The following is a 23310-nucleotide window of genomic DNA, read 5'->3' as shown; positions in this document are numbered from 1 at the left end:
CTTCTTTCAAGGCCTCATTATATGTATTAAGTAGGATAGGGCTAAGGAGGTGTTGAAAGTGCGTATACCATTCAGCTGGAAAACCATCTAAGCCTGATGTCTTACGAGTTGACAGTTGTGAAATTGCAAGGGAGAGTTCTTTCACGGAGAGGGATTCATCTAGCTCCTTGCGGTCTTGGTCTGTCAGTTGGGGGAGTGATATTTGGGTTAAATAGTCATCAAATTGTGTCTCTGAGTATTGAGCTCTAGAGGTATATAGATCGCGGTAAAAGGCGTTTGTTATATCTTGAGGTACATCACATGTGGTCCTTAGAGACCAAAATCCTGGGGATTGAGACGGGGGTGGTCAGGTCTGGTGAAATATGCGAGTAGGCGACCCGCTTTGTTACCATGTTCAAACGTCTTCTGAGTGACATAGAGCATGCGTTTTTCAGTGAGATCTAGCAAACGAAGTTCGTATTCCCCGCGACATTGCAGCCATTGAGTTAATGTAGCTGTACTGGGGTTTGGGGCGTAGGTCGCCTCTGCCACTAGTAATGCAATTTCTGATTCCTCAGTATGTTGTTGGGCATTTTTGCGTAGGATACCAGTGATAGACATGAAGGTTCCCCTTAACACTGCCTTGGAGGCTTCCCAGGCCGTGGTATGTCCAGTGGAACCCTGGTTCACCCGCCAGTAGTCAGTGATGCCCTTCTGGCATTCACTCTGTACTATCTCATCCTGCAGCCAGTGAGAGTTCAGTCTCCAGACCCGAGGGCCTGCTCTTGGCAGGAGGAGGAGGTTCACAGACATAGGAGCGTGAGCAGAAATCCCTCGGGGCAAATAGACATGGTATGGAAGGAGTCAGAGTGACAGGAAAATGATTGTCATCTGGATGCTTCCATCACCATAGTTCAGTGAGGTCATATACCTGGGTCCAGTCAACAAATGAGAGGTAGTATCTGCCCCCTCCCCGCAAGCGGTCCACAGTATTATCAAGTACAGCGTTAAAGTCGCCTATAAACAATAGGGGACCAGGAGATCTGGACAATAGTATTAGAGATATGTGGGAGAGAATTTATTGGGAGAATGGAGGAGGAAAGTATACGTTCACCAATGTAAAAACTATGGAGACTGTACGAAGGGTAATTATAATAAAACGTCCTGCAGGGTCCGTTTTTGCTAGTATAATTTCTGCTGGGAGGGACTTCGCTAGCAAAATTGAAACCCCCCGGGAGTAGTTGGTGTAGGTGGAGTGATATTGGGTAGCCAGCCAGGGACGTTTAAGAGTCCGTAACGTACTATCAGTAAGGTGGGTCTCCTGTAGACAGATGTTATGAGGCTTGTGTTTTTTAAAATAGGAGAACACCAGGGACCGCTTGTGGGGTGAGTTCAGACCCCTGACTTTCCAGGAAATTAATTTTAGCACATCAGCCATATATAGTCTTATCTAATATAATACCATTAGGAGAGTAATCACACATTACAACATACCACATATGACATAGCATATATAGTATCGCCCATAGTAGACATGCAACAGCAGTAGAAAAAGGGTGTCCATAGGAGCATGTAAAACAACAAAAAACCTGAGACCAGTCATTCTTATCTTATCATCCCTAACTTGAGAGAAGACTGGTGTGTCGAACACCCCCCCCTTCCCACCCCCCTCCCCGCTCTACTAACCCAAACACAGTGAGCATTGGTTCCCGGAACAAAAAAGAAATCCGTCTCAGCAACAGTCATGAGAGAGATTAGGAAGACCTGTGGCCTCGCCACCTACTGGTATGGGGGAGGTTGCAGTTCCATGGAGGCTCTCCAGTAAGGTGCAGGTGTCATCTTGCAGAATATAGGATAGTTCTGTAACATAAGGTACATACAATAACAGTAATGGTGCGTTAGGCACAACAGGTGCAATTTGTAAGTAGATCAGGGGATATATTGCTGTTTGAAATGATCATCAGACCCGATTAGGGTGCAAGGAAGTTCAAATAAAAGGGATAATGCAGATACCTGATCTTGAGGAATGTTGTCTTCATGGCAGATGAGAGTGAACACAGGATGGGGTTCTCTGATAGCCGTGCTAGCAGTCATCAAACAGGATAAACGCATAAGCATAAAACCCCCACCCACGAAGCCCAAGGCTGATGACATCAATTGCGGCGTTGCCTGGGTAGCTTTCCAAAGTGAGTATCTAGCCAGGCCATAGCTTCTTTGGGGCAGGAGCAAAAGTGAACTTTGCCTTCATGGATGATGCGCAATTTAGCAGGAAATGGCATTGCATAGGGGAGGCCTTCATAACGGAGTCGGTCTTTTACTGCCGCATAGGACATGCGTTGGCATTGCACTTCTGCTGAAAAATCAGGGTATATGGAGATGGAGTTGCCATTAAACTTAAGTGGACCTTTTTCTCTCGCGAGTCGCAGTATGGCGACTTTGTCATGGAAGTTGAGGATTTTCACAATCAGAGATCTCGGGGGGGCCCTGGTTGTGGAGGGCGCAGGGGGTGCGATGCGCATGCTCAATTTCAAATGCATGTGAGAGCTCCTCTGACCCAAAAATGTCATGCAGCCCTTTATGGAGAAATCTTTCGGGGAACCCCACAAATCTGAGATTGTTCCTTCGGGAATGATTTTAGCTCTAAGGGTCACTAGCTCGTCTGTGGCCCTGCGTACAGTCGCATTCAAAGGATGTACAGTATCTTCCAGAGAGCTGACACGTGCCTCCACATCCCCTGTCCTATCCCTCAGGTTCTGCACGTCTTGCTTCAGCAAGGAGGAATCAATATGGATGCTCTCCATTTGTACAGTGAGAGAGGCCTTGCAGTCTTTTATGGCCAGCATGATTTCTGCCAGTGTGGGTTCATCTATGGAGGGGCTGGGGTAGGTGGGGTCCGCTGAACTTGCAGGGGAGTCTAGAGCTGCCAGGTGTGTAGCCTGGGTGCTAAAGACTGCAGGAATAGAGTCACTCACCCCTTGCGCAGAGATATGTGAGGAGGATGGAGCTGGCTGCAGCTTGGCCTCATGCTTGGCTAGGGGATCGGCGCCATCTTGCCTTTGGAACCGGGCCAGTTGCTCCTCCCATGGATTGAGATGCGGGTGGCTCGTATTTATTTACCATCATGCCTGGAACGGGTGCCCGCCGTCTTTATGAGGAGTTCGGTGCCACTTATGAGGAGATTGGACCCAGGATGCCTGCAGGATGCATATTTAGAGCCAGAGCTGTGCATCTAAGCTGCCGTTCTCATGAGCCTCAAGCCACGCCCCCGTGCCACTCGTACTTGATTCCGAGCATGCGTGGAATTTTGTGCATCGGACTTGTGTACACACACTAGGAATTTGAGAACCGACTGTGTGTACACGGCATAACAGTGGCTCCGAAACGTTGCACTACACACCATTTTTGTGATGTGGTCTTTCTTGAATACAAAGACGTTTGGACAAAATTGATGATCCTTGGTGTGCTGGCGAATGTCTACATATCGCCCACATTAATGTCTTATGCCGTGTACACACAGGCGGACTTTTCGACCGAACTCGTTCGCCAGAACGAATCCGTCAGACAATCCGACCATGTGTGAGCTTCATCAGACTTTCGACGGACCTTTTCGGTCGCAAATCAGACAGACTTTAGATTTGAAACATGTTTCAAATCTTTCCGACGGATACGAGACTGGTCAAAAAATCTGTTTGTCTGTATGCTAGTCCGACAGACGAAAACCAACGCTAGGGCAGCTATTGGCTACTGGCTATGAACTTCCTTATTTTAGTCCGGTCGTACGTCATCACGTGCGAATCCGCTGGACTTTGGTGTGATCGTGTGTAGGCAAGTGCGTTTGTTCGAAAGTCTGTCGGAAGTCCGTACACGGCATAAGTCCTTAGTTCTTGACATGCTGATAGAAGGAGATGGCATAAACAGAGGGATGACCTCATCTGTATGCTGCTGCTTTTTCACTTTAAAGCAGGAGTCCAGTGACCAATCTTTTTTTTTTTTTTTTTAGGTCATTGAGACACTTTGCTAATCCCAAAATAATACTCACAGTTTGGGTGTAATATTTCCGCCTCTGTCTGTTTTCGTACTGAAGAATAACTTAAAAAATGTGATGCTGGCTGTTTCCATCTTGCTTGTGGGCATGTGAAGCCCACAAGCATTGATTTCCTGGATGCAGTGAATACTGTTCATTCACAGCTTGTTCACACGCATGATCATTGTTCCCGCACTGAATCTTGGGAAGCCTGACTCTAAGCTCCCAGGAGACAGTGCGGCGCCGGGGAAAGGCAATAAACACGCCTACTCCCATGGGAGGAGAGACAGAAAGTGCCACAATAAAGTACAATATAAAGGTAATTACAGCTTTGCGCAGTGGCAGTATCATAGCCAATGAGGTTCAACTGAGGCGTGATTATTGCTAATTGCTTCTCGGCCTTTTGACTAAGATCAAGTGTAGTATCTGTTCTTATCAGTTTCCAGGAGGTGGCGCTTGCTTCCGTCCCTGATCTATGGCGAAATAGAGACGGGATTGCGGTTGCTATGCAAAGCCTGCTGGAGTGAAGGTGACCTGGAGCGGTTCGTAGCCGAAAGGGAAGCCTTCTGATGGGGATGGAGAACCACAGGGTCTGAACCGGAGGGTCGGGACCCTGGCCTTCTGGCCTGGATTGGGGCAGATCTAGCTCCAGACAGTTATTCGGGAGAGAACACTTACTCCCCTCTTGTAAGGGGGGGAGTGGTTAGTACTTCCCGAATGTAATTAGGATGGAGTGATGGGAGCGACGGTAGAGCCTGATGGTAAAGGGCTCTTTTCCGGCTTCCTGATTTCCATATCCTTCCTGCCTGTGGTGGGGTCTGCTGTGGTCTGGGCTGGGGGGGTCAGGGCTACTTCGAACAGCCAGTGGTGAATGTGCCCCTGAAGTGGCAGTTCAGGGGTGCCGTATAGTCACGGTGTGAAAGCACTTGATTTTATGGCACCATGGTCACTTTCACCACAACACACGTTTTTCGCACCTGCCTCTTGGGCCGGGCCTTTTGGCCAGGACCAGGGGAAATTTTTATGCCTGGCGGAGGGCCGGCCATTGTATAGCACAATGGCCACTTTCACTCTCCCATCTCACTATCTTCCCCACTCTTTCTTTTACCCCTGTTTGTCACCTTTTTGTCTTTTTTTTGGTTGTCTTTGTATACACGTTTTGTCACTGTGTGGTGAGTAGGGTGTGGGTCCTCGGGCCTACTCTGAAAGTCTTAGGAGGGGGTGGACATAGGCCTTTTGGCTTGGTTCGCCCTCTCCTTTGAGGGGTCTCCCTTCGGGGGAGCCCCACTGTACTTGGGTCGGTCTGCTTCGGCAGACCTTCCAGTTGTGGGGGTCCGCCTGGTTTCGGCCAGATGGACCCTTTGTCTGAGTACCTCAGTCCCTGTCTGGAGCCTAATGCCCCGGGGGATCAGGGTAAGGTCCTTCCCTAGTGGAGGACTCTGTACATCCGTTGCACGTTTTTGTGTTTCACTCTCTATGTGTGGGCAGTTTTTTTTGGCACCGGGTGGAAGTTTTTGAGGTGTGTTTTGCACGCCACTGGCTTTTCGATAGAGTATAAAGGTAATTACAGCGATAAAAATTTTCGTGCGGCATTTAAACATCTATGCAATTAACTGAAGGGGGTAAGGTTACGTTAAAAATTTGAGTGGCACCACACTTTAAAATCAGCAGGCTGGGGGTGGATCGATGACACCATTGTAATTCCCTATACAGTCTAAAACCATAGTGGTGTCAACCATCTGCCTGTGCTTTGTGGTAGGGATGTGTAAATATAACAATTGTATGAAGAAAACTACAAATCGTTTGGCAGGTACTACAGCCCTTTTTTTCATCTTTGTATCTACCTTTTTTTGAAAGTTCTGCTTTATGTTACTGATGATTACAGTATATCTATGGATTGATTAGGGAACAGTTAAAACCTTACTTTTTTTTTTTTTTATTGGAGATTGCCCCAGATTTTCTGTTTTGGAGACCCAACATGAAGTAGGAATTTTTATGTATATAAGATGCTAAAGCTACATTCTCATGGGTGGATAGTTTGCTGCATTCAGAGGTGGCTAAAAGACACCCCTTGATGCAGCTGCACTTTGCTGTGGCCATGTACGAACAAGCCGATTAGCTATGGACCGAAACTCTGCAGAATTGCTGTCCCTGGATGAACACGGTCTGTGTCCAGGGTTGGTCAGAGGCTGTGCTTACAGAAGAGGAATTACATGCGAGCAGCAGGGGTGCCGGCCAGTGATTTTGTATGGAATGCAAATCTGACAGCCGCCGCTGACCCCGACTGCTGTTTCCACAGACTGTGCGACTGCAGCATTTAAATCTGACAATAAGAATCCACTGATTCTCGCCAGCGGCTTTCTTCTGCCACCCTTTATTTAAACTCTGAGTCAGTACAATCAAAATAGAAATATGTTGTTCAAGAGAGAGAGATGTGTTACTTCTTCCAAGGAGGGTTGTCCACCCCTAGCAAAACTATAAACAGGATGGCATCTTGGGGGGAGACCTGCCATATATTCATAAATACCACTTTAAAATTGTCTCAGATGTGTACACTGCCGCCAGCAGTGATCACATGTAAAAAATCTTGGCAGGCTGGTTGTACCCAAGTCGAACCATCAGCAGTCCACCTGCTCATAGATAGATCTAATCTCAGCCGGTGCCTACTGAACTAGCAGAGATTCGATCTACAGTGGATATAAAATGTCAGGTTTCTGTGATGTAAAAAAATTACGAACTTAAATCATTTCAGAACTTTTTTCACCTTTAATGTGACCTATAAACTGTACAACTCAGTTGGAAAACAAACTGAAATCTTTTTTTTTGGGGGGGGAGTAAAAATAAAAAACTAAAATAATGTGGTTGCATAAGTGTGCACACCCTCTTATAACTTGGGCTGTAGCTGTGTTCAGAATTAAGCAATCACATCCAAACTCATATTAAATAGGAGTCAGTACACACCTGCCATCATTTAAAGTGCCTCCGATTAACCCCAAATAAAGTTCAGCTGTTCTAGTAGGTCTTTCCTGACATTTTCTTAGTCGTATCCTACAGCAAAAGCCATTGTCCGCAGAGAGCTTCCAAAGCATTAGAGGGATCTCATTGTTAAAAGGTATCAGTCAGGAGAAGGGTACAAAAGAATTTCCAAGGCATTAGATATACCATGGAACACAGTGAAGACAGTCATCGTCAAGTGAAGAAAATATGGCACAACAGTGACTTTACCAAGAACTGGATGTCCCTCCAAAATTGATGAAAAAACGAGAAGGAAACTGGTCAGGGAGGCAGCCAAGAGGCCTACAGGAACATTAAAGGAGCTGCAGGAATATCTGTCAAGTACTGGCCGTATGATACATGTGACAACAATCTTGTCTATGGGGTAGAGTGGCAAGACGGAAGCCTTTTCTTACGAAGAAAAAGATCCAAGCTAAAGATCCAGCTAAATTTTGCAAAAACACATCTGAAGTCTCCGAAAAGCATGTGGGAAAATGTGTTGTGTTATGGTCTGATGAAACCAAGGTTGATTTTTTTTGGCCATAATTCCAAAAGATATGTTTTGCGCAAAAACAACACTGCACATGACCAAAAGAACCCCATACCCACAGTGAAGCATGGTGGTGGCAGTGTCATGATTTGGGGCTGTTTTTCTTCAGCTGGAACAGGGGCCTTAGTCAAGGTAGAGGGAATTATGAACAGTTCCAAATACCAGTCAATATTGGCACAAAACCTTCAGGCTTCTGCTAGAAAGCTGAACATGAAAAGGAACTTCATCTCTCAGCATGACAACGACCCAAAGTATACATCCAAATCGACAAAGGAATGGCTTCACCAGAAGAAGATTGAAGTTTTGGAATGGCCCAACCAGTGCCCAGTCCTGAATCCAATTGAAAATCTGTAGGGTGATCCGAAGAGGGCTGTGCACAGGAGATGCCCTCGCAATCTGACAGATATGGAGTGTTTTTGCAAAGAAGAGTGGGCAAATATTGCCAAGTCAAGATGTGCCATGCTGATAGACAAAAAGACTGAGTGCTGTAATAAAATCAAAAGGTGCTTCAACAAAGTATTAATTAAAGGGTGTGCACGCTTGTGCAATCATATTATTTTATTTTTTACCTCCCTCCACCTAAAATATTTCACTTTGTTGTTCAACTGCGTTGTACAGTTTATAGGTCACATTAAAGGTGGAAAAAGTTCTGAAATTATTTATCTTTAAAATCAGAGAAACCTGACATTTTATCAGTGGTGTGTAGACTTTTTATATCCACTGTATCTATGGTTGGCTTTAAAGTGGAAGGCAAGTCAAAACCTACATAAGCTTAAATCTATTCCCACACCCATTCTAAGCCTATTTTATCTATCCTGTAAAAGGAAAGATGACTATACTTACCTTTTCTAAAGTCGATCCGGTCACTTGATCACTCCAGTGGTCAATTTCAGTGAAGAGGAGAGATCGCAGACAACGGCCGCAGAGCCTATGTGTTAACGTCACCTATAGGCTTACTATGGGGCATCTGTTGTCGGCTGTCCCTTCTCTACACTGAAGCTGGTGCTGGGACCCAATCATGTGACCGGACCAGAGCAACTTTAGAATAGGTAAGTATAGACATCCTTCCTTTTACAGGGTAGATGGAATAGGCTTACAATGAGGATGGCAGTAGATTTAGGTATAGTTAGATCTTGACTTCTATTTTAAATTTTTGTATTCCGTGTCTGACCCATGTCTGTTTGTTTTTTTTTTTTTTTGTTTTTTTTTTTCTTTTGACTTTGCAGTGAGAATCAGCAGTTTCTGAAGGAGGTTGCAATAGGTGTCCTAGAGGGGCAAGGGGTAGGCTGGCTGAACATGAAAAAAGTACGTCGCCTTCTGGAAAGTGAGCAGCTGCGCGTTTTCATCCTGAGCAAACTGAACAGGTCCATACAGACAGAAGAGGATGCTCGCAATGATGTAATCCAGGAAGTGGTGAGTTCACCATCACTTTGTCTTGTCGTTTTTTTATTTATTTATTTAATAACCTGTAGATGTCAACCTTCCTTTATTTACAAATGTATCTGGTAGAAATTTGAGAACAATATGGGAAAATTAAAATACTGGTTAAAGTGGAGCTAAAGTTCTACTGTAAGAAACCGTGAGCAAGCAGGCATTTATTGCAGGAGAGACATGCACCGTCTCTTCTGCAATGAATGCCTCTACCTGCTAGCTTGCTGTCTTCAGTGCAGTAAATTGAACTTGAACTGTAGTGCTGTCTCTGAGCGCTGGGGTGACTAGCTCTTGTACATGCGCAGAAGTGACATTGTATCCCAATGGCCAATGAAGGTGCCCAAAGACCAGAGGTTACTGGATCTGGCAAGGGGCTGTTGGACAGGTGAGTATTAAGCCTTTAGTTCTGCTTTAAATGAGTTAAATACATTCCAGGTCATCAAAAAAAAAGTGTGCAGAGTCTATTAGTTGGTTTTCCTTAGAAAGCAGCTACATCCTTAGTAGGAAATCCTGTCCTCTGCCAGCATGCTGTAGAGAGAGACCCTTACTTTTGTGTGGAAGCAGTAGTCTCAATGCAGAAGTCTAACATATCCCTTGCTGAGTCAGAGCCAGAGTTCACCAGTTGACAAAAATTAGCAGCATTAGCACCTATACGATTTAATATACAGTATATTGAATGGACTGCTTAGATAGTACTTAACACTACATAGTTGAGGGCAAATGTAAAGAGGTGGTGGAATTAGAATGAAGTGTGTAGCCAGCTATAGAAAGGTATTTCAGTAGTTCATTCTTTTCTCTGTGTCATTTTGTAGGAAATCAGCAGGAAAGTATACAAGGGCATGCTAGATATCCTGAAGTGTACGGTATCCAGCCTAGAACAATCTTATGCCAACGCAGGGCTAGGGGGCATGGCTAGTGTCTTCAGTCTATTGGAAATTGCTCACACGCATTATTACAATAAAGGTATGTTCTACTGTGACTGTATTGATTAGCAGGGTAGTGTTTTCTTGTGCAGTGTTTTTTTTTTTTTTTCTTTATATTGAAGGTGCTTTTTATCTAGACTGTTCTAGTAACACTTGTGTACAATCTACTAAATAACGTTTACTTTTTTTCCCCCTTTGCTGTTCCCCTTCTGATTCTGTACCTTTACATCAATTCTTTTTATCTTTATATTTCTACCTCACTGTCCCTCAATCTCCTTCTCCTTTCTTGTATGTTCTCCATTCTCTTTAAGAACCTGAGAAAAGGAAGCACAGTCCTTCTGCCGATGGCACTGTGACGCCCGTGTCTAGGGATTCTGTCACCATTCAGCGAGGAGAGCCTAGACCCACTCCCCAGGTGGCCCCCCAGCAGCTCCTTCCCCGCCCATCGGGCTCCGCGGTCCGGGGGGCACGGGAGTTTGATACACGGAGTCTGAAGGAAGAGAATTTTGTGGCCTCCATTGGTGTGTATAGACCAGAAGCAAAGGGTACATGAGGCAAAGCTCTCGGGGTATCACCGCATCTCCCACCACTGGCATCACTGCTCGCTCCTTGCAGCACCCCATTATCGTCCTCTCTTTCACCTCATGGCCACACTGTCCTTCAAGGTTCCTTTTTGTCTGTCCTATAACTGTAATCTTCACCTTCCTGGTAACTAGACAAGACATATTGAGTCCTATTGGCATTGAATCCGTGTTTAATTGTTAGATGGAAAAACAAGTGGGCAGGAAGCTGAAAAATGCATGGTCTATACCAGGTATATGCAATTAGCGGGCCTCCAGATGTTGCAGAACTACAAGTCCCATGAGGCATAGCAAGACTCTGACAGCCACAAGCATATGACACCCAGAGGCATGATGGGACTTATAGTTTTGCAACAGCTGGAGGTCCGCTAATTGCATATCCCTGGTCTATACCAAGAGAAATGGTGTATACAGTTTAAAACCACCAGGCTGTAATAATAGGGATAAGGTGAACACCTTAACGTGTTGTCTGTTTTCCGTATTCCTTCTAAAAGATCAATAGTCCTCCAGGTACTGCAGCATCTTCTGCATTGCATCAGTGAGTAGATTTTACAGGTTAACCGTGTGGAATCTTGCACAGTTGCTGCTGCAGCACCCTGGATTAAGGATGTGATGGCCTTGGGACCATCTTTTTAGGCAAGCCATTCATTATGCAGTTTTCTTTCCTTCAACCATAACCACTAATACTTGTAGGAACCTCAGACAACCTGTACTTCTGTAATATTTATCGGAAAATTGCGCTTAGTGATCTGATGTAATTGATAATAGGTAATATAACAGCAGCACTCATAAATATGTACACACCATAAAATCATATAAAATAAAAAATGTTGCGCTGTTAGAATAGTGATATCTATTATAAAGTCTTTCCTCAATGTATTATCAGAGGATATGAACCGGTAAAGTTCTTCACATAATCCAAAACAAATTATATGTTTAAAGTCATGAAAGTGTCAAAACACCAGTTAATCCTTAGGTGAAAAAAGGGTGGTGTCCTTCCAATTAACAACAGGCGTATCACCTCGTGCTCCCCAAGGGATAGATGAGAGAAAAATATTGTCTTACCAGATAATAAGACCTTTCAAGGCCTATACACGCATTAGTGAGTATTCACCCCTCACTTCAGGTATAAGCCAGCTCAACGGTTCAGCCTGTTGACGCCAGTGATGCATATATCGATCTCATAGGAGCCTCGGACCTGATCATGCAGTAAACCAGAAGGAAGAGGAAACAAACTCATTGCGCAGCGTTCAATTAACCGCTTCAGCCCTGGAAGAATTTACCCCCTTCCTGACCAGAGCGTTTTTTGCGATTCGGCACTCTGTCGCTTTAAGTGACAGTTGTGCGACGTTGTACACAAACAAAATTGACGTCCTTTTTATCCCACAAATAGTTTCTTTTGGTGATATTTGATCGCCTCGGCGGTTTTTATTTTTTGCGCTATAAACAAAAAAAAAGCGTCAATTTTGAAAAAAAAGCAATATTTTTTTACTTTTTGCTATAATAAATATCCCCAAAAAATATATAAAAATGTTTTTTCCCCTCAGTTTAGGCCAATACTTATTCTTCTACATATTTTTGGTAAAAAAAAAATTGCAATAAGCGTCTACAAAATAGGGGATAGATTTATGGCATTTTTATTAATATTTTTTTTTTTACTAGTAATGGCGGCGATCAGCGATTTGTATCGTGACTTCTTCATTATGGCGGACACATCGGACACTTTTGGCGCTATTTTGAGACCATTCACATTTATACAGCGATCAATGCGATTAAAAATGCACTGATTACTGTGTAAATGTGACTGGCAGTGAAGGGTTTAACCAGGAGGGGGCGCTGCAGGGGTTAAGTGTGGGGCTGGGCTATGTGTGACACGACACCGATCACCGCTCCCGATTACAGGGAGCGGTGATCAGTGTCCTGTCACTAGGCAGAACGGGGAAATGCTTGTTTACATCAGCATTTCCCCGTTCTTCCTCTCCGTGAGACGATCGCGGATATCCCCGCGGACATCGAGTCCGCAGGACCCGCGTTTGGACTCACGCGCCACGGACCTCGCGAGATCACATACATTAACGTGATTTCGTGCAGCGGAGCCAACCTGCCGGAGTAAAACTGCGTCGGCTGGTCCACAACCGGTTAAAAGCACAAGAGTTTAATAGCAAATCTACTTATAGCAAAGATAAGTTACACAGGCATATCGGGGGGAAAAAAAACATCAGTCAGACACTCTCCACGAGTGCTAAGACGTCACCGCTATTCCTTGCCTTGCCTAAAGTATGTTTCGTTCAATAGAACATCTTCTGTGAGGCAGTAGTGCCCTAGTAGTTCATTGAGAACTACAAGCTGTCAGTCACAATGGCTGACTGTAGTTGTAGTTCTCTTATTCACCCTGGATATGCCTGTAACATGCTATGAAACATCAACTTATCCTTTAAAGGCACTTCAGACATAAATCACTGAGAGTTTAATTCTTGCAGTGACTGTGTCAGAAGTTTGAATTTAGAATTAAGGTAGTAAAGCTGGTGGACCTTACTCCTTTTATTTGAAGTGCAGCACACAATAGGTTCCTGTAGATATCAGTGTAGTTACTCTTCTGATATAGTTGTATAAATGACGCTTTATCAGAGTAGTTTCAGTTTAAATGTCCTTATGCCAATATAGATGGCATATACTGTTGGTGATCCAGTTGGCTAGTGTAGATACTTGGTAACTTGGTAACAAATTATGCCAGTGTTTGTCTTGTGTATATGTGAATAAAGGCCCGTACGCACAATTCAAAAACCGTTCAAAAAAATAGAGATTTTGAAGCGATTGTACGATAATTGGATCGATAATTGGATCTTTAGTACACAGTTTTTGAGAGCCAATCATGATATTTCATCTGATTATTATCCGATTGCACAAGCACAAAAATTTTTCTCGTGCGATACCAGATTGTACGATTTTCATTTAATCAGTACAGTTGTTTTTCCGAAAAATACAATACAAATACACTACAACACAGGACATCACTTCCAATTTTTTTTTTATTCTGTCGTACTTTAGTAAACTCTATATGTTCGATATGCGACTAGCATGCAAAAAAAAAAAAAACGGACGATCTGTCATCTGATTTTCGGATTATGTACGGGGCTTTAGTATGCATCATGTAATATACAAGATTATATTGTAGTCGCATGACGAAGGGATCTGAGATATTTGGGTGAGACTGCAGACTTTCTCTGCAAAATATATTCCTTCCTACTTGCATTGGTTACAAACCAAAAAACAGTACAGTAAAACCTTGGTTTGAGAGTAACTTAGTTTAAGAGCGTTTTGCAAGGCAAGCTAAATTTTTAAATACATTTTGACTTGATATACAAGTAGCGTCGTGTCACAACTGAGTATAAAAAAGAAGAGAGGCGCCTCTAAGTGTAGCAATATGGTTTAATGAAGGCACAACGTTTAGCAAGTCACATGGTTGATGATTAAAACAGGCACCTCTAAGTATGCAGGCATCCGGGGTAAAGCTATCCACATAGACCATCTTCCGCACCGCCTTCGACATCGTTCCTTCCACGCTGCGTGCCTCACTTTCAAATCTCTTTACTGTGGGGTAATCTTCACGGTCACGATTGCAGACTGACAGCGGTGAGAGCCGGGAGTGCGGAGGATGTTCTATGTGGACAACTTTATCCCAGATGCCTGCATACTTAGATGTTCCTCTTTTAATCATCAACCATGTGAGTTGCTAAATGTTGTACCTTCATTAAATGTAACCATATTGCTATACTAAGAGGCGCCTCTCTTCTCTGGATTTTGCTTCTAATCCCCTTGTGGAGGCTTCCATTTGTGGATGGGCATTTTATGGTTACACAACCTGGTCACATTGCTATAAATCTTTTTATATGGACTATAAACTGAAGGACTTATGGAAAAATGGTTGTTAACGAATCATCTGAGTTTCCATTATTCTTAATAGGGAAATTCGATTTGATATACAAGTGCTTTGGATTACAAGCATGTTTCCGGAAAGCATTTTCTCGCAATCCAAGGTTTTACTGTACTATGAATTTAATGTTTGCATTACATTTTGGGGGGATGGAGTTTTTTTTTTTTTTTTTACTTGGCTAGAGATTATCTTATGTCCATCTTCAGTTAGACTCTGTATTGAGAGTCTTTGTTATAATTTTTAAGCTACTGCACCCAATTTCTGTCTTATATAGGAAATTGAAACGGGAAGGTTTTTTTTCTTCACACAATGGGAGATTTGGGTGCACAGCAGTTGGTATCTCCTGTTTTACTGCTGTGTTTTGGGCTCTCTTTTGAATGCCATCAGCTCTATCACTTTGTTCGCAAAATTACCTCTACATACATGTCGTCATCTTCTAGTGGGCGTTGTATGAATGCGTATTTTGCCTCACCCATGAAGTGTCCCTAACTATCACTATTGTTGTATCCCAGAATTGGTATTTGGGGCAGTGGACCTCAACTGAAGCTTTGGACAGGAGTCAGTTCTGTTCTCTTGAGGTTTTGTCTTTCAGATCGGGTAGAATCGTTAATAGCCCCCCCCCCTTTTTTTTTTTTGATGATCAAAACCATAAATGGTGCTTTAGGACAGTGGTCATCAACCCTGGGGGCCCACTAACAGGCCAGGTTTTATGGATTACCCTGGGGATATGCAGATTTGAATACTGCAATCACTGAGCAGCAAATTATATCACCTGTGATGTATTTCAGTTATCTTGCAAACCTGGCCTGTTAGTGGGCTGATGACCACTGCTTTAGGAAACACACTTAGGCCTCTTTCACACGAATGATCCGTTCAGGTCCGCCTGTCAGTTTTTTAGGTGGACCTGAACGGACACTCCATAGACCTCCTGACATCCGACCCGCTCTGATCCGAAAAAAGTGTAACGGAGGAAAAACCTACTTTTCCATCCGTCATCGGATCGGGTGACGCCGGACTCTACGATCCGTCGTCATCCGATCCCCCATAGGGGAGAGCGGCGCTCTGACAGGTGTGCAGCGAGGGACCTGTCATCTGCCTGCTCAGCGGGGATCGACGGAGCGATTCCCCCGCTGAGCAGAGCGGGCTCCGTACATGGACACATTTCAAGGCAGTGTGCTTTCATAACAATAGAAGTGGAGTTATTAGAATGGACCTTGTAAAATGTGCTACAAGATAATAGTTTGCAGTGGCCATACAAGCTAATCAGCTTGCAACTATAATTGTACTACTACATTTCCCACAATGTTAGGGAAATATCATTGGCTTATAGGCACACACACGCAAGTTGTTCCTTCAAACACTTATAAAGTCCCCATGTGTCAATGTGTATCATTGTGTAGTATAAAAATTAAACCATGTGAAGTGTGCTTCTCTTTTGTGATGAGTGTTACCATGCCCACACCACTGTTGGAATCCTATGTTGTCTACATTCCCGGCGTAATATTTATGCTGTTGCATAATTTGTTGGATGAGGAGCCTACTTACTGGTATTGAACCACGTGGATGTCCAGTTTGAGGGAGTATTTATGTCTAGAATACACTGAGAGCCAGTTATTTGCTCCACATAACTGTAAAGATGCAGGTTGCAGTTCTTATTAGAATATAATTAGCAATGTTGGCCATGATTTAAATGTTGTATATAGGGAAGTTAGTTTATATGGGATATGCTTACTTATGTATTCCTATGTATATATACCTTTGAGTGTATATGCATATATAAATGTATATTTATGTATACTACGTGCACATACATAAATATAATGTATCAGCTACTAATTGTGCCCTTTTCTCTCTAACACTTTCTTGCCATTACCCTTGTGCTCATGTAGTGACCTTTTGTGAACACTTGCACCCCCTCCTCCCCTATAGTGATGTAGTGGGTGAGGAGATCTGTGTCCATTTATAGCCTGTCTGATCCACATCTGACTCTCTCTGTCTTTCTCTCCTGCTTGCAATGCATCTTGGGTAGAGTTGTGGAACAAGCATCGGGAAGTGAAAAAGCAAAAAGCTATGGATAAACAGAGTAAGAATCCAGAGAAACCCCCCAAACCTTTCCCAGATCTGCCAGCAGGGTGGCCCTAGGGTTTTAAGCCTCAGGGCATGCCCATGTATCGTGCTTTTAATGGACCTTCTAGTAATTTGAAGAGAGAGTTTTGAAGAAAGTTGCACAGGCCACCCCAAACCATTAGTTTCCAGTTGTTGGCACCAACTTCTCTCCAAAAATGTGTGAATGGATCCTTCAAAGGGATTAAAATTGCGCACTTGACGTTGATAAGTTATTCAGTGAGTAGACAAAACCTTTGCTCTTAGGGATACATTTAATACGCATTAACTGTTAACAAGCAAGTTTGTTAATATCACTTTCCTTTGACTATTGTGCTTTAAGATTTGTTGTCACAGGTCCAAGCCAGTGCAACAAGGCTTTGTTTACAAATGGCTTGTCTGCACTTTAAAATTTGGAAAAGCACATGTTTAGAGTTCAGGATTGAAAACAAGGAATGCATCAAGGATCCCTCCTAGATGTGCATTCTGCTTTTCACATCCGACTACCTGGAATTGCATGGGATTAAGGGATGGGTAAGGTTTAGTGAAACATCCGAGTGTTCCCAGTGAGGGTACTGTTAATGCTACAGCATACCAAGACATTTAATGCCCCGTACACACGGTCGGACTTTGTTCGGACATTCCGACAACAAAATCCTAGGATTTTTTCCGACGGATGTTGGCTCAAACTTGTCTTGCATACACACGGTCACACAAAGTTGTCGGAAAATCCGATCGTTCTGAACACGGTGACGTAAAACACGTACGTCGGGACTATAAACGGGGCAGTGGCCAATAGCTTTCATCTCTTTATTTATTCTGAGCATGCGTGGCACTTTGTGCGTCGGATTTGTGTACACACGATCGGAATTTCTAACAACGGATTTTGTTGTCGGAAAATTTTATAGCAAGCTCTCAAACTTTGTGTGTCGGAAAATCCGATGGAAAATGTGTGATGGAGCCTACACACGGTCGGAATTTCCGACAACAAGGTCCTATCACACATTTTCCGTCGGAAAATCCGACCGTGTGTACGGGGCATAAGACAATTGTGTGCTTCCAACTTTGTGCCAACAGTTTATGTAAGGGTATATCGACATGATTTGATTAGTTCATTAAAGGAAGTCGAGTGACCTGCACAAAATTGTGACCTCATTCCTATTGAACATCTTTGGGATGTCTTGGAACACAAATTTCGAGCCAGGTCTTTTTATCTAAATTCGGTATCTGAATTTGCACGTTCAGTGCCGCGCAACCGCTCCTGCACGCCTGTCAAATTTTGACGCGTGTCCATACAGCTGTTGTCTGTATTCACTTCAACAGATTGCCTGCACGCAATTTGGAGCAGATGCAAAAAAAAAAATGCCTCATCCACACAGTACGGGTGGCAGAGCCTGTGTGAATGAGGCCTTTGGCACTTATCCACTTTAATTGAAAAAGTGGAGGAGCTCTTTAGACTGAAGGTTATACACACCTGCTTTGTTGCTTGAAGCCTGAATGAGTCTTTCAAAGTTTTAATTTCACATTAGCAGTCCTCCGGCAAGTAACAGGTGCTCTTTGAAAGAGCGTCTTACTTGACGCAGGCCTTTTCTTACACATCTATGGGGTCTGCCTTTATCAGTCCCCTTTTGAAAATGGTGGTGGTCTAGCTAATAAACTGACCAACTCAGTTCAATAAGGCTTAGGTCACTGAACTGGGACAAAAATGCATATATGTAATGTCAAAACAGAGGGTGTCTTCTTTTTTCTGAGGGTTCTAGAAGCTTTATATACTGCCACAGTTTATATATTTGTTCAGCTGCCACAATCATGTCAGAACAAAATGATGACACCTATAGTAGATTCAACATAGTCTAGACCAGGGGTCTCCAAACATTTCAGTACGAGAGCCACGTTGTCCAAATATATTTACAGGATGAAAAAAAATAAATAAATCAATATGTTTAATTTGGATCCTTTTGCAATCAGCACGATGTGATTCAGAACAAGAGACAATTTTGGTAAGACGCCTCATCAGAGCCTCCCTACTCCCGCCAGTGTTCCCATCGCAGTCCGTTTTCCTCCCCCTTTATGTCAAAGTTCCCCTCGACACTGTAAGATTTGCAGAGTGGCTTTGGTAGCTGGGCAGGATCCCAGTGGGGAGCAGGTGTAGACAAAGGAAGTTATGTCCTCCTGTAAATGCTAAGGCAAGCACATCATTGGTTGCTAGTATCCCAGCATGGATAAAGGGAGATCATAAGCAGCCTCTGCTGCCCTAAAACTTCAATATGTGCACAGTGAGCATACTCCACTGACCTTGGCTGTGGGCTTCTGGCTTGACCTAAGGCTCTTAACCATCTCATGATTAGACCCCTAATGGATTGCTAGAATTGTCCCCATACTCCTTCACCAGACTGTCAAAAGTATCATCATCACCACCACCAGTCCAGCTTGGGACATCATTTGACTCCCACCGTCAACTGATATCAGGGAATTTTCTACTTCCATTGACCATGGTCTGGCCTCTGTGAAGCCTGAAGGACTGTGAACTGGCTCTTTGTTTTAAGTTTAAGGGCCCCTGGTCTAGATTAAGCAAAAAAAATTTGGAAATGATCTGCAAGAGAGTCTCCTTCATTATGACCTTGTAGAACGGAAACAAGTTATTAAGGGAAAATCTCCTTATTGGACACTTAAAAAAAGACAGATTCCCATCCAAGACTTTATTGTTGGTCCTAAATATTACTAGATGACTGTTAGTACTTATACAAAGCTGCTTTGTTCCTTTAGAATAGATTGCAACCATTTAGATAAGCTGGCAGATTTTTGATTGGTGAACGATTTGTTGGGGTTTCTTGTCTTAAGTTAGTAACTGTAGTGGTGAACTCACTCCTCCCCTCTCCTTCCATCTTTCTGAGCTAACGCTTTTTAATCATGCCCTCACTCCTCTCTCATGTCACTCAGCACCATATAAGCAGGGTGGGCTCCGTTTTCTAATGTCTTCACTGCTTCAGCCAACGTGACACTGAATGATGCACAATACCCTGCAGCAGTGAAACCCTGCCTGTCTGTAGCCACTCATTTTACATCTATGACAGGTTTGGTTTCTCAGCTTCTAAAAATTCCAAATGTATTCAGTTTTCACTAATGTCTGCTAGATATGATTGACTTTTCATTACTTTGGTCACGATCAAATGGCCATTAGGAATTTGAATGTACCTGTAATCAAAGCCACCTGCATTGAGCAATGAGGTTTACAAAGTATTAAATCTGAGGAGGAGTGATATGCACTAATCATAGTTTTAACTTGTATTTGTATTGTTACTGTTACTACTTGTACTAATTTTTTGCACTGTATCGTTTTTATTTTTGGACACTTCTAGCACAGATATGGACACTTTCTCTACACCCCAAACAAGCTTTTTGTTTTGTTTTTTTAATATATATATATATATATATATATATATAACTATAACACCAATATCTGCTGAGGGATGTCAGTCCTTTGTCTAGAATTTCTCCTAGTTTTATCCAGGTGCCTTCATGGTTGGGGTATTCCCCTTTGAACCAGTCACCTTGTCCCCTCCATTTTTATCCATTCCTAGGATCATGAAAGGGAAGTGTCTACTGAAGGTAAACACAGACCATTTTATATAGTATGTTGTCACATAATGTTCAGAAGATTACATGTATATACAGGGCAATTTCTTAAATGAATTAGCCCAGACAATCCAATTAGAATCCATACTGCCCCACACTCTAACTTAGATCCAATTGGTTGCTATAAGTTCCACAATTTGAGGATATGAAGTTTTTAGATGGTTGTTTATTGCTAGCCAAGTGGTCTGTCTTCCTATTCAGCATCATTGGCCAAGGCAATGTAAGTGTGTTGCAGACAAGCATCTGCCTTGCTTGATTTGTATTTGATATTTTTTTTTTGTTTTACTGTCATGCCCCTGGGCAGGCTCCTCTTCTTCTTTTTTTTTTTTTTCAAAAATAGTTGCATTTTTTTTATTCGTGATTAACTTGTTTCCAAGACAAAAGATTGTCACGGGAGTCAATCAGTCCTTCAGCTTATTGGACAAAAATAAAAATCTTTCTGTTTGTGGCCAGATTAATATGAGCACCATTGGCCTGTTTTGCCACCTCTCACTGCTTCTAAGCTGCTGTCCTCCTTTACCTTCTGTAGGCACAGAGCAGCCCAAGCAGGTCATCGATAGTGCAGACACGGAGGAGAAGAAGTCTCAAATTAGTGCAGATAGTGGCTTGAGTGTCACCTCTGGATCTCAGGTAAGGTGAAGACTTTCCACAGTGAGGTGTCCTTGGACCATTGTTGGGATACTGTTAAGAATAACTCTGCTAGGGCCATATTTCTAAAGGCCATTTTTCTTATTACACATTTAGAAACCTTGTAGCTTGTTTTATGTAAAAATGTATTTACGGTTTACTCATATGTCTGTAAAGTGTGTGGAATAAACTTGAATTTGTCTCCCAGACTTTAAAGGATAAGTTCACCTTTTGTAAACAATAAATGCACATGTTTTGCAGTTAAAAAAATGTGCATTTATATTTTTTCTAAGGAGCCTGCAGAGCATTACACTCCTGATCAGCAGATTGTGGGTGCAATATCAGGCTCCTGCAGACTCTCAGGATAGCTGTCTGACAGAACATCATAAGGGCAGTCAGGTACCTGAGAGCAGGAAGAATCAATGAACAACCAGAGCGCTCACCAGTGCCCTCCTAGTTAATTGAGAACTACAAGCTGTCAGCTGCAATGGCTGACGGTTCTTGTAGTCTACCCATTCACATCCATTCACAGAAAACTAAACAAATGACTCGTCCGTGTGGGTGGAACCCCGTACCGTCACACGGTTTATAAATTGTGACCGTGGATGCAGGGGGAAGATTCCCTGCCCGCTCTAATGGGGGTGGGGGCACAGGAACATGTTACGTGTTCCACTTGTTTTTAGGGTGGCACAAGTAACATGTTCCAAAGGTGAACTTGTCCTTTTACCACTCCTCATCATCCTTGGCATGTCATAGCTTGAGAAGGTCTAAGGTTGGAGCCAAAAAAAAAAATTGGCTTATATCATATAGTAGCCTTGAGCTACTATGTTACCAGTTGGGCAAATCAATTCCTGAATTTGCCAGATCTCATGTATCCTGCTTGCCTGGATTTGTGCGTTGCATGGATTATTGTAGGCCAGTGATCACATATTTAAGAAAGCCGCAGTTTGCACTTCATCAGACAAAAAGCGATCCACCAAGTTTTCCCAATTCAGTCTTTTAGCAGACACGTGTCTGTGGAGCTTTCTGGTGGTGGACTTTACATCCAATTGCCAAAATCATATATAAACTCAAATAACTTCAATATCATTAAATCTGCAGCTTAGATAAAATACTTTGGTAATCCTTCCATAAAGGTCTTTGTTCAGGCTCTTCGGGTATAGGGAGACAACTGTCACTGTCTCCTGTTCTCCAGCGTTGTCACCCTGTCATACACTCTCCCTATGGAAACCGTAAGCAACCACGGTGAAACACATTACGCAGATAAGGAAACTGTTGTCTCCCTCAGAAAAGAGACCCTAAAATAATGTGCAGTCATGACTGGAGTGCATATAGACTGGATGTAGCTGCAAAGAAGCTGTAGGAGATATCATTGTGGAATTGCAGTAAAGGATCAAACAAGGCAAAAAAAAGTGTTTTATTGAAAAAAGTTATCAATTGTTTCGTTACACTGTAATTTGGAAACTAAATGTCATTCACTTAGGGTTTACATGTACTTTGAGTGGTTGTATCTAGCAGCTACCAACTTTAAATTGAAAGGTTAGATAGCCATTAAAAATTAGGACTGAAATTCTTTTGCATGTTAAAGGTAATATTAAAGGCTTTTTTATTTTTACTTTTTAATAACAAACATATACTCACCTGCTGTGTTTGCACAGAGCAGCCCGCATCCTTCTCTTCTCGGGTCCCTCGCTGATGCTCTTGGGTACTGCCTCCTGCCCCCAAAGCAAGCACGAGCCACGACTTGGCACCGCCCCCTCTCTCCTCCTTGGCTCACTGGCTGTGATTGACCAATGAGGAGGGAGTCCCCGGAGAGACAAGAGCTCATGCACATCACTGGATTGAGATGGGGTTCAGATAAGTCTTATGGGGGGGGGCTGCTGCACAGAGGTTTTTACCTTAATGTCATAGAATGCATGAACAAATACCTTGAGTCTTTAGAACCACTTTAAGCAGCAGGTTTGGGATTTACTCTTCAAAACTTGAGCGGACTGGGTCTTTTTTTTTTACGAAATCTGACAAAGATCAAAAATTTTATGCAATACTAAAGTGCATCATTGTGTGAAAGTGTAAACGTTTATCCTGGAAACCGTTCAGTGTTCTGATTTCCATGTGAGGTTACTATTTTACAGATTTCACAGCAATTGCTTTGTCTACCAATTTGTAAATCATTCACGACTCTTGTTAAAGTGACCCTGTCTTGTTTAAAAAAAAAAAAAGACATTGGCCAGCAGGGTTATCCTCTGCTTTACATGCCAGTGGAGTTGATTGGCAGCAAGAGTTCTGTCTCAGAGCAAAGTATCAGCAAAACGGCCAACTAACAATGTAAAAAATCGTTTTCTTTACAAGTCACTGCTGCTGCCATCTTTTAACAGGGTCGCTTTAATGATCATTTAAAGAACCAATTGTTCTATGAATTCATTGAAACTAAAAATTATTTCTGCTAAGGGCAGCCTTACTCTGCTGTTTTTCCAGTAGTAGGTGTGTGTTTGTGTACATTTTGGGGTTTGGGGCAAGGAGCTCATTGT

At 43.0% G+C, this 23310-nt stretch overlaps 1 protein-coding gene and 1 pseudogene across 34 annotated transcripts in view; both read left to right on the top strand.

Annotated features, from left to right (window-relative positions):
* Window positions 1-23310, top strand: part of MADD (MAP kinase activating death domain) — a 175234-nt gene that overhangs the window by 102913 nt on the left and 49011 nt on the right. For 16 of the 34 annotated variants that reach the window (XM_073604392.1, XM_073604397.1, XM_073604375.1 and 13 more), the window contains 5 exons: window positions 8774-8960; window positions 9791-9941; window positions 10213-10422; window positions 16446-16499; window positions 20685-20785. In XM_073604392.1, the coding sequence (XP_073460493.1) occupies window positions 8774-8960; window positions 9791-9941; window positions 10213-10422; window positions 16446-16499; window positions 20685-20785 (703 nt within the window). The remainder of the gene's footprint in view (window positions 1-8773; window positions 8961-9790; window positions 9942-10212; window positions 10423-16445; window positions 16500-20684; window positions 20786-23310) is intronic. The other 18 variants (XM_073604391.1, XM_073604402.1, XM_073604401.1 and 15 more) reach the window with 2 other exon arrangements.
* On the top strand, window positions 4331-4395 carry LOC141113068 (U4 spliceosomal RNA; annotated as a pseudogene).

The sequence above is a fragment of the Aquarana catesbeiana genome, linkage group LG11 (genome assembly GCF_042186555.1).
Source record: "Aquarana catesbeiana isolate 2022-GZ linkage group LG11, ASM4218655v1, whole genome shotgun sequence".
Taxonomy (NCBI): domain Eukaryota; kingdom Metazoa; phylum Chordata; class Amphibia; order Anura; family Ranidae; genus Aquarana; species Aquarana catesbeiana.
Note: the sequence above shows the minus strand (reverse complement) of the source record. Positions and strands in the feature narration are given on the sequence as shown.